This window comes from Montipora capricornis, unplaced genomic scaffold, assembly GCF_036669925.1.
Source record: "Montipora capricornis isolate CH-2021 unplaced genomic scaffold, ASM3666992v2 scaffold_455, whole genome shotgun sequence".
Taxonomy (NCBI): Eukaryota; Metazoa; Cnidaria; class Anthozoa; order Scleractinia; family Acroporidae; genus Montipora; species Montipora capricornis.
This window is the reverse complement of record NW_027180190.1, coordinates 195,001-207,500: the sequence shown is the minus strand read 5'-3', so window position 1 is coordinate 207,500 and position 12,500 is coordinate 195,001. Positions and strand designations below refer to the sequence as shown.

General features: G+C 36.7%; 1 protein-coding gene across 1 annotated transcript; it reads left to right on the top strand.

Annotated features, from left to right (window-relative positions):
• Window positions 1–5,362: 5,362 nt before the first annotated feature.
• On the top strand, window positions 5,363–6,952 carry LOC138036048 (uncharacterized). Its single transcript, XM_068882419.1, has 2 exons — window positions 5,363–6,009; window positions 6,199–6,952. The coding sequence occupies exons 1-2, from the start codon at window positions 5,363–5,365 to the stop codon at window positions 6,950–6,952; spliced, it is 1,401 nt and encodes a 466-aa protein (XP_068738520.1).
• The last annotated feature ends 5,548 nt before the right edge of the window (window positions 6,953–12,500 follow it).

Below are 12,500 nucleotides of genomic sequence, written 5' to 3'. Positions count from 1 at the left end.
ACATGGCAGGTCGTTGGATATTTTTAAATCAAAGTTAAAAACTCACCTTTTGCGATTAGCATTTTTATCATAACCTAGGCGCGATATTACTGTAAATTAGTATTTGTTTGCAGTATTTTATTTTATTTTACTTTATTTTAATAGTTGTATTAATTATTGTATCCAATTTTTGAACTGTGTTATTTTATTGTGAAGTGCATTTGAACATTGTATGGAATTTGCGCTATACAAATTATTGTTATTATTATTATTGGACGGCACCACAACACATTTTCAAGTACAAATGCAGAGGTTCAAACAAAGACCCTATTAAGTCATACAGATGTCCTTTAAATGCAAAAAAAAACCAAACTATTTACTTTCCTAATTCTTTATTTTCATTTTTTCTTAGTTAATCTATCGCCGCTTCTACTCATCTAAATCTGATGTTCATCAATGTACATTGCATTCAGACATATCTCTGATTAACTGACGTAACGTTACCCATAATCCACATTCCAACTACCGTGCAGATAGAGACTTTTTCCTACTCATTTTGAAATCACGAGTTGTTGTGGCAGCCATGAATGCTCTTGGTTTGGAACACAAAAACATTACACTGACATGTTTTACCATCACCGAAGATATCTCTTCACTCTCTAAGCTAAAAAGACTTGACATTCCCCATGAAGCTGCTGGCATTGTTGTGGACAAGATTGTATTCAAAGTAGATGGCCTCAGCACCATGATCAATGACATACTCACAACACAGGAAAAAAAAGAGATCATAAATGGGCAAGAACTGACTGATGATGGTCGCTTCCCATGTAGATTTCAAGGCTGTCCATTTTCATTTAAATTTGATGGAAAGAGGCGAAGAAAACATGAACTTACCCATAAAGCACCTCCTGTTATTGAAGAAAGCACAAATTTGCTTATCACTTCAGAGAAGCCTGACATGGAAAGCACTAAGAAGGCAAAGGCCTCCGATGACATATTTAATTACAATTGTGCTCTACTGACAGATGGGTTTTTTTCTAAACTTCGTGGATGCTGTTTCCAAGGGTGATGGTCCGAGACTTATGAGACAATACAAATTATTGCTGGTTTGTTGTAAAGCAGATGGTCAGCAAAGCACAAAATATACCCTGGAGAGCCTATATCAGTTCTTTTTTACCTTTGTCCTACTTTCCCCTAGAGATGCTGAACGATTTTTGTGGAACGGAACTGTTAATAATGGTGGAGGATAGGGTAAAAACATAGCTCTTGACCTTGACCAGGAACACAGCAACAACTACGTGAAGCAAGCGATTAAGAACTTGGGGCCAAATTTTAATGAGCGATCTGTATCTTGAATTTGTCGTGCTGAAAAAGGAACAAGAAATCTTGTACAAAATATGGACATAGTGATTCAGGGAAACATTCCTCTGTTTCACTTGACTGTGATTTGTCAGAAATGGTTAAGAGGCTTGTAAATAACAGAGCACTTGAGGAACTGCCTGCACGTCTACATAGGCATTTTTACCTCATTGATGACGAAGTCTCAATGAGGCATAGTGAGGGGGACTTCAGATGCTCACTCGATCACTCGTACACTCAATCAATGGGCTGTTGAATTTTGCCTTTCGTTCGGACGGCCGAATTGGTGTACGAACGTTCTGGAACGGAAGTGCTAAGTGCACATGTCCCAAGTGCGAATCCTACCCTATGCTCTTATTTCATTATTTTTAGGGGACGTTCTGAATTTTCCATCGAATTATGAACTTAAAGTCTTAAAAGTCCTAGAAGAACAGTGTTCCAAGTATCTTTTGAATTCACGATAAACTTGTGTCACAGGTATTTAGTAATCTATATGCTCGGTCTTGATATGGAAAATGTTCGTCTCAAGTCACATGACAAAGCACACCGTAGATCAGCCATTTTTATTCAGCGACGGCAGGAGAGGAGTTTACGACTTCAGGTAAGAAGTTGATGTTTTCTGTCGTTCTTTCTGACAAAATAATTAATAGGAAACACTCATATACACAACAAACCACTGTCGAATCATCCGTGCAACGAATTTCAATTCGCTGTGGATTCGACTTGTCTTAAAATTAGTTGTCAGTCGTTTCAAGATGATGCAGTGGAATCGCCTATGGCTTACGCAGATTTATCTTTATCGATTTTATATTTCTGAACTAATACGACTTGGTAATGATATCGTTTAATCCAGGACCACTATGCTTTTGTAGTATATGTGCGAAGAGAACTAAAACACCTCCTTTGTTTCGTGTATATGATGTTGCAAGTGAATTCAAAATCACACAGCACCAACAGGTGAAAAAATACATTTATAATATAATTATTTCATTGAGTGGAGAAGTAGAAACAAATCAAGGACAATTAGATAAGAGAAGAAATCCATAACAACCCTTACATTCCGTCTCTTTATTAGAAACTAGATTATCTCAGTTAGGCAGGATTCCACTAGATGTTGGGGGTGGTGGAGATTGCTTTTTTCGAGCTGTATCACATGAGCTGTATGGCACTCCAAACAATCATTATCAGGTACGCAGCCTTGGTATTCACCATTTATTGCATAACCCCGAACAGTTTATAGAAAGTAATACTGGCCACTCTTGGCATGAATATTTGAACAATATGTCATGTGAGGGAACATGGCCTGATGCACTTATTATCCAAGCAGTAGCCAACTGTCTAAGTTTAAGAATTCATATTGCTGAATCAATAGCATTATTTGCTCCTGTTACCATTGTACAATCTGTGACAGGTGAATGTGCCAGCATCTACATTGGGCATATTGGTGAAGCCCATTATGTGTGTACTGCACAGAAACAAGTTTTCCAAATATCAAACAAGAACAAAATTGATATGACATAACTGATCAAAAAGAAAAACACAAAGCCCACATGAAAGAGTACATGAGAAAGAGAAGAAGTGATCCATATTTTAGAAATAAAGAGAAGCAAAAAATGTGTGAAAATCGATACAAGAAGATTGAAGCGGAGAAAAGGAACGAAAGTGCTTCAAAAAGGACAATGGCAAATGCAGATCGTGTAAGGGATCCTGTAAACGACAAAGAGCTGAGAACCTGGAACACATAAGGGAAATTAACAGGCAGTCTTTTCAGAAACGAAAAGCAGAGAATCCAGAGCACATAAGAGAAATCAACAAGCAGTCTATACTAAAAAGAAAGCTGAAAACACAGAACACATAAGACAACTCGGCAAACAGTCTTTTCAGAAACGAAAAGCAGAGAATCCAGAACACATAAGAGAAATCAACAAGCAGTCTATGCTAAAAAGAAAAGCTGAAAACACAGAACACATAAGACAGCTCGGCAAACAGTCTTTTCAGAAACGAAAAGCAGAGAACCCAGAACACATAAGGGAACTAAGAAGGCATTGTAGACTTAGAAGCACAATTAGAAATTAAAATAAATCTGTTGAAGCTGCTGAATCATTTCAAAATGCACAAAATATGTCGGCGCCCATATCTGATGACAGTAATTGGTTACAAATACAGACAAAAAGTAATAAAGGGGTAGCTTCCATGATAAATTCCTTTCATCAAAATATTCAGTGTGGTCCAGGACATCTGTAGTAAAATGTGATTTGAAGAAGTATGTTGCATGGTCACAAGATATTGTTAAGTTGTGTGCCACTGGACTCAAAAGTGTTGAAGATACTGAATGGATTTGTAGTACTTGGGATGCAAAATTCAAAAAAGGCAAGTTGCCCAGTTCAAAAGCCAACAAAATGATGTTTCCTAAAAAACCAGAGGTATTGAATTTGTCACCACTAGAAGAGGGCCAAGTATCTTGTGGAAACAAGTGATTTGTTCAAAAAAGAAGGCATCGTAGTGCAAAATGCTTAGGTTGATAAAATAAACTTGCAGTGAAATGTCTGTGATGAATGGAATAAATTTGTTGAGGATTCTGACCCTTCCAGTGGGACTTTGCAAACTAACGGAATGGCAGAATTGGCTGAAAATGTTAATATACAAAATAACAATAATATCACAGTGAATACATCTTCCTCTAGCGATGCTGATAAAACAGTGTGCAGTGAAAGAGATGATGATGTTGATGACTGGTGTGAAGTTGAGGAACGCCCTTCAGGGGTTACAGATACATTATTACAGGAACCTGATATAGCAGCTAATGGAGACAAAATTAGCAGTTTTGCACCAGGAGAAGGAAATAAACCATTAGGTGTATTTATGGATAAAGATTCTGAATACCTGTCATTTCCTTCAATACTCTGTGGAAAGCAAAGATGTGAGAACAATGAAAGAAAAGTGCCAGTTTCCTACAGTACAGTTGCCAAACGGGAGTTAAGGTGTCAAGATAGAAGAGCAGCCAATTCAGTCCCAAACATATTTTATAAGCTAAAAAAATTACAAATCAAGCAAATTCAAGATAGTGCTTGCATATCTCTGAGAAAGTACACAGCTGGTGAATTGAAGTCTGAAGACAGTCTTAATAAGCTTTTTCACCTTGATGAAGGCTGCAGAGTGTTAAAAAATCTTAGAGGATCACCACCTTATTTTGAAAAGTGCAAAAAGGACTTGTTTGCTATGATTCGTCAACTGGGAAATCCAACATGGTTTTGCTCTTTTTCAGCTGCTGAGACCAAGTGGAGTCACCTGCTAAAAGTAGTAGGTAGAATTGTTGAGAAAAAAGATTACAGTGATGATGAAATGAAACAAAAATCAGATCTCATACAAAAAGACCCTATGACTTGTGCAAGAAATTTTGAACACATGGTCCAGTTGTTTATTCGTGATGTTATCAAAAATGATGTTCAGCCAATTGGAGAAATAGCTGATTATTTTTACAGAGTAGAATTTCAGCAAAGAGGAAGCCCACACATTCATGGTTTATTTTGGGTAAAAATGGCACCACAGTATCAAAAAAATTTAAACGAAGAAATTGTGACCTTTGTTGATAGATACATCACTTGTCAGAAGCTAGACAGTTCAACAGAAATGGAAGATCTTATCAACTTACAGATGCACAGGCATGCCAAAACATGCAAGAAAGTAGGTCATAAGAAATGCAGATTTAACTTTCCATTGCCACCAATCCCAAGGACAATGATCTTAAAACCGCTTGATGAGTCTTCATTTGATGAAGAACAAACTAACAATATAAAAGCAAATGCTGAAAAAAATTAAAGAGCTTCTAGATAACACGAAATATGGCAATGATATATCTTTTGAGGATTTTTTTACAAAGGTTGCAGTTAACTGAAAAAAACTATATCTTGGCTGTAAGATTCACCTATTCACCTTAAAACGTGACACATTGTTGAAACGAACTCCATCAGAAATAAGGATAAATAGTTACAACACCGATTTACTCAAAGCCTGGAGAGCTAACATGGACATACAATTTGTCTTAGATCCTTATGCATGTGCTACATACATATTGTCATATATTATTACAAAGGGCCAGCGAGGTATGAGCAGACGTCTAGAAAAAGCATCAGAGGAAGCTAAATCTGGGAATAAAAATATTACAAATAGAGTAAGACACATTGGAAACAAATTTCTTAATGCAGTTGAAATTAGTGCTCGGGAGGCTGTTTATCTTGTGTTACAAATTCCAATGAGAAGGGCCTCCCGTGAGTTTCAGTTTATTAGCACTTCACCTCCAGACGAAAGAACTTTCTTGTCAAAGAAATTGGATAAACTAAAAGGGCTGCCTGACAATTCACCTGACATAGAATCTGACAACATCATAAAGAGCTATCAAAGGAGACCAAAGCAGCTGGATAATTTGTGCCTTGCTGACTTTGTTTCGTGGTTTAACTGTGTTAAGGATGAACATGCTGATAATGTGGTTAGTAACAAGGAAGCAGTAGATTCTGTCGATGGCTTTGTGCCAGAAACCGATTGTCATGAGAATTCAGATGATGATCTAAATATTGATGTTACTGAGTCTGAATTTGAATCAAATGAATACAAACTGAAAGGAGGTATGAAACTAGTAAAAAGAAAAAAGCCTAAAATTATCCGATCTGTCCGGTATCACGAAGATAAAGACCCAGAAAACTATTATAGAGAGCAGCTTATGCTTTATATGCCATGGAGAAAGGAAAACACAGATTTAATAAAGGACTGTCAAACTTACCAAGAACGCTTTCAACAGTATGAATACCATTCAGAAATGCTAGATAAAGCAATGCGTGATATCAATGATAGGGACTATGACAGCTTTGACAACATTGCACCAAATGCAGAGCACATAAATAAACAAGACTGTGCAAACAAAAGTAAACCTAGTGAATTGTTTGGTTGCTTTGATCCTGGCAAACATCAGCAGCATAGTCACTATGATTTGCTTGATGATATGGGTATTTTCCCAAGGAGCAATGATGAGGAAGACCTTGTTATCAGACGGATTTCTGATGAGCAATATCGTAAACTTGTGCAATCTTTAAATGAAAAACAAAGACAATTTCTTTATCATGTCCTTCACTCGGTTAAGACTAGTGACAATCCTCTCAGGCTGTTTTTGTCTGGTGGTGCAGGGGTTGGTAAATCGACTGTCACTAATGCATTGTATGAAGCTCTGATCAGATATCTGAATAGCATTCCAGGTGAAAATCCAGATGATGTAAAAGTTGTCAAAGCAGCCCCTACTGGTAAAGCAGCCTTCAATATAAAAGGAAATACATTACAATCTGCATTTAAGATACCTGTCAATAGAGGCTTTGAATATTGTGCTCTGGATAGTGATAGACTAAATACTATTAGGACCCAACTAAGAAATTTAAAGGTAATTTTCATAGATGAAATCTCTATGGTTGGAAGTGGTATGTTCAACTTTTTGAATTTGAGGTTGCAACAAATTATGGGTACCAAGGAGCCATTTGGTGGAGTGTCCCTGATTACTGTAGGTGATCTTTTCCAGTTAAAGCCCCTCTTTGAGCTGACAGACAATTTGCAGAACCACTTAATCGCTTGAGAGAGGGAAACCATACAGATGCTGATTTGGACGTTTTGAAAGAAAGAAGAATTAATGTAAAACCTGGGGAAGAAAGTTACCCTATGAATATGACACATCTATTTACCACTGATGCTTCAGTTAATGCTCACAACAGTACACTATATTACCTTTCTGTTGGAGATAAAGCTCAGGTCACAGCCATTCATATTGTAGTATGGGGTATCTCTGATGATTTAAAGACACAAAAGAAAAATAAGATCCCAGATGATCCTACAAAGACTATGGGTCTTTTTTCAGTATTGCCAGTAGCAACAAAGGCAAAATATGACTTAACTACTAATATTGATGTAGCTGATGGATTGACTAATGGAGCAGAGTGTGTCATAGAGACAACTGACTACAGAGTTGAAAATTCAAGCAGACCAAGCATTATTTGGGTGTCATTTCCACTTTTTGACATTGGAAAAAAACAGCGCAGAGAAAATGCACATTTGTACAAAACAAACTTAAATAAAAACTGGACTCCAATCTTAGAAGTAACAAGGCAATTCAGAATCAATATGAAAAATCAAATTTAAATTCTTCGAAGATAATTTCCACTAAGACCTGCTGCTGCCAAAACTATTCATCGATGCCAAGGAGACACTTTAGATGAAGCAGTTGTTGACTTTCCACTGTCCACAGGAGAGCACATGCATTACGTTGGATTGAGCCGAGTAAGAAACAGTTCTAGACTGCATATTCTAGATTTGAATGAAAACAGATAACAATGTGATACCGGAACATGCTATGGAACTGCTGTATACATTAAGAATAATATCAAATGTTCAGAAATTCCCTACAGGTTCAATGTCAATAATGTAGAAATTACAATAATGGTAATCAACCATCCAATTCCTAATCTGCACATTATTGGTATCTATCGTTTAGGCACTAATGTCACAGTTTCAAAGTTGATTGATGCCCTTATTTATCTTCATGATTCAAAATTGTCAAAACCATTAGTTCCAGCTGTAATTCTTGGTGGTTTCAATATCAATCTCATGAAAGTGTCGGGAGAACAAAAGGCTCTAACAAAATGCTTGATAGATGAGAGAAGATACACTCAGTTAATAAACCAATGTACTACTGATTACCATACTCAGATAGATCATATTTACACAAATATCCCACAACTTGTTCAGTCTGCAGGTACACTTGAGTCGTACAATAGTGACCATAAACCAATATTTATTTCCTTATCAGCCTCGTTATTTTTGTATGACTACTATGGCTATAGCCTGCTTACTACAGTAGGCCTTTTCCAAGATACAGTTGACTGATCACTGAACCTGACCTGAACTGTTGAGAGCCTCGGTCTGACTACAAATGTACTTGTGATGCAAATTGATCGCATGTAAATTTGTAGTCAAACCGAGGCTCTGGATAATTTACGTCAAGTTCAGTGATCACTGAACTGTATCTTGCAAAAGGACTATTCCTGTTTGACATAATCTCAAATCGGTTATTTCACAAGTCAATATTAACATTGAATATTTTTGGCGAGTTTTCTTACCTATATGGCCTATTTATACTATGTATTACTTCTTAATGTAGACATGGCATAAATTGAGTTTTCTAATATCTAAAAGCCTGTTGAAAAAAGAAAATAATGGCATTTGCCATTTGTTTATTTTTTTTGGGGATTTATAAGATGTTTTGATTTAGCTCAACTATTAAAACAACAACATAAATTTGGCTGAATAATAGCTCATCCTCTAGATTCAATTATGCCCATAGTAAAAAAATTCTGCAAGATACAGATTGCATAGAGAAGCTGTCTGCCAAAAATTACAATACTGCGTCATAACAAAGAGCTCCAGTCTGTAGGTAAAAAATGCTATCCTTTTTAAAGATATCCATATAAAGTAATTCTGACTAGCACAAAAAAAGCTATTTAATATACATAGCCATGTGCAAAACCGATACCCATGATGTCTAATGACATCCTTCGCTTTCCGTGCTGGGGACCCTGCCCTTAAAGGTACGTAGTAATATTGGGCTTGAATTTCTTCTTTTGCCCAGACTTTGCTGGGTAAAAGTAAGAATTCAAAGCAGATCAATACAACTGGCAGTTCTTAGTTGAAGCAACATCTATTAAGAAAATGTTTTGCAAGCACTTTTTGTACTAATTACCTCATGTTCTCTATTGCAGGAGAAATTGGTTACCAACTGGCATCTGACGACAATCATTGCCATCATTACAATTAACTGGAGCATGCCCTTTGCTGATAGATAGAACACTACATTAGCTATGTGAAAATAACACACCCCATCAAAAGTGCAAGTAAAGATTGTGGAAACTCCCATCATTACAGAAACTACAGGATACTACAGATACATAAAGTATGAATACTGCAATCACTTTTTCAGAACAGAAGTCACTTATATAAGAACAACACTACAATCACTCTGTAAAACGTCAGTAATCACAACTATGAGAATTATAACCTGACACTTTGCAGTACTATCAGCATTGACTCACTGCAGTCTCTTCAGGATGATTTAATAACAAGACTGTGGACACTACAAGCAGGAAATTATTATGTGGATACTCTCATCACTACAGCAACTACCCCATTACCATATCAGAACTACAGATGCTTCTTGGATACTATAGTATGGATACTAAATCAGTTACTTAAAGCAAAATTAAACACTCACTCTGCACAACTAAAGAAATTACAAGCAACAGGGCCATAACTCTCAGTATGTTCCTCAAAAATCTTCAAAGCCAAAGTACAAGCTGCCGTGGATTACTCCCATGATTAAAAGAGAGATGCGCAGAAAGGATCGCCTCCACAGGAAAGCTATTCGCTCTAAAAATCAACAACACTGGAATGCTTTTAAGAGCCAACGAAATCAAGTGGCAAAGCTGATTAAAGAATCTCATAACCGTTACCTTAACGACGTTATAGGAGACAGCTTGACTGGCAACCCCAAAAAGTTCTGGTCCTATGTTAAGTATAGTAAATCTGAAAACCTTGGAATTTCTCCACTTAAAACGGAGGATGGGATGAGTATCACAGACAAAAATAAAGCAGAAACTCTCAACTCTTATTTCTTTTCAGTTTTTACTCAGGAGCGGTTGCCTCTACCTCAAATGAGCCCGTCACCTTTTTGCCCGATTGCAGATCTGCTGTTTTCGCCCGATAGAGTCGCTAAACAGTTAGCTAAATTGAATCCCTACAAGGCTTGTGGGCCCGATAATTTACCCGCAAGAGTGCTCAAGGAGATCTCACAATCGGCGTCTACGTGGCTCGCCTTTATCTTCCAACAGTCATTTGATCTTGGTGTTGTACCGTCGGACTGGTCGAAAGCCCTTGTTACTGCAGTCTTCAAGAGAGAAAATAAATCAGATCCGTCTAACTATCGTCCGATTTCTCTGACTTCCATCTGCTGCAAAGTCATGGAACATATTGTTCTCAGCCACATGGCTAAACACTTGTCTGGCAACAACATCTTGATTAATGAGCAGCATGGCTTTAGGCAGCAGTTCTCTTGTGAAACACAACTGATATCAGCGTTGCATGACTGGGCAAAGTCAATCAATAGCCGTAGTCAAACTGATGTTATGCTGCTTGACTTTTCTAAAGCATTTGATTCAGTTCCTCATCAAAGACTGCTACTAAAGCTTGGCTACTATGGCATTAGAGGAAATATGCTTATGTGGATCAAAGCCTTTCTGTCAAATCGTTCACAATCAGTCTTAATAAATGGTACGCAGTCCTCTTCAAAGCCAGTCCTTTCTGGGGTTCCACAGGGCTCAGTTTTGGGCCCCGTCCTATTTTTGTTATATATTAACCATATCCCATCATCTGTCAAGTCAAGCCTACGTCTCTTCGCTGATGATTGTATCCTTTACAGAGAAATCTATGATGCACAAGATTGTTGGACTCTTCAAGATGATCTTAAGCAATTATCATCTTGGTCAAATATTTGGCAATTACATTTCAATGTTAAGAAATGTTATCATCTTGGAATAACTTGCAAGAAAACCCCGATTGTTTTTCAATATTCTGTGGATGGTCAGCTTATCTCTAGAGTTCCCTCAGCAAAATACCTCGGAATCACAGTGACAGAAAATCTTTGCTGGAATGAGCATGTTAATAACATTTGCAAAAAGGCAAATTCCACGCTTGGGCTACTGCGTCGTATCCTGAGCGGATGTGACCTAAAAGTGAAAGAAACAGCATACCGCACGTTGGTACGTCCTAAGCTTGAATATGCATGTTGTGTGTGGAACCCTCACACCAAACACAATATTTATCAACTTGAGATGGTTCAACATCGTGCAGCAAGATTTGTACTTAGTGACTACTCTCGCTTTAGTCATGTCACTCCAATGATTGAACAACTTGGTTGGGATTCTCTTGAAGCTCGTCGACTCTTCTTCCAAGCTAGCATGTTCTATAAGATCCTAAAGGGACATGTTGGTATTAGCTTTCCTCCCGAGGTGCAAGAAATCAAAAGAGCTACTAGGTTACCGAATAGTCATCCTTTTCAGCAAATTAGTGTTTTAAATAATGTTTATAAGTATTCCTTTTATCCAAGGACGATAGTAACATGGAACAATCTACCCATTGATGATGATGTAAATAAAAATAATTTTAAGTGTGTTGCTCTTGCAGCCATTAAATCGTTCGAATAATGCTATTTATATGTATACATAATTGTACTATTTCCCTATTTTACCATTTTATATATATATATATATATATATATATATATATATATATATATATATATATATATATACTTATATTTAATTTTATTTGTACGTATATTTTGCTTTTAAACTCCTAGTATAGTTTTTGCTGTTTTAGGAGTAAACTCATTAAAGAATTAAAGACACAGACTGTAACACCACAAATAAAGAAACAGTAGTATCAGCATTGAATCACTGCTGTCTTTCCTCCACCAAATTGTCAAATTTCAGTTACTCATTTTTGACTGATCTATCTGAGATAAATCTCACTGTACTATCACAATGTAATTAAATGAAAATGAGGAAATCTTCAGCTAAATTATAATTTGTTGTCAAACTAATGAAAAGCCTTGATAAACATTTATTGATTTAAGTGGCTGAGTTATTGATGTAGACCTCGGCTCATATCATAACCAAGTCTTAAAGGCTTCTTCAAAGCAGATTTTATCACTCTGAAATTAGTTTTTGCATGAATTTCATAAAAGTGAACATATTGTTATTCATACGAATCCACGTTTCTACAGTATACTTCTCAAATTTCACACGAAGGCTGTCGTCAAGAATGGTGCCATGCTTATCGAATAAATCACTTGCTGCTGCCATTTATTAACTCACCAAATTTGGCAAAGCCAGTTTTATGCACTGAATGTTACCTCAAATAGTAAGAACTGAATATGGATTAAACAAAGAAGTTGGGGTACATTGTAACTATTGCAGTTGGAAACACTGTATGGCTTCTGTTAGAAATGAAAGCTCAATCTAGACTGTGAGCATAAAACAACACATTTGATGATACTAAGGAAATGTGAGTTCTGATAC

Excerpts from the sequence above, each read along its gene's own strand:
- LOC138036048 (XM_068882419.1), top strand. The coding sequence starts at position 5,363 with ATGGACATACAATTTGTCTTAGATCCTTATGCATGTGCTACATACATA. Across the intron at positions 6,010-6,198 it reads AAAATTATCCGATCTGTCCG|CTTTGACAACATTGCACCAA; the intron begins GTATCACGAAGA and ends GGACTATGACAG.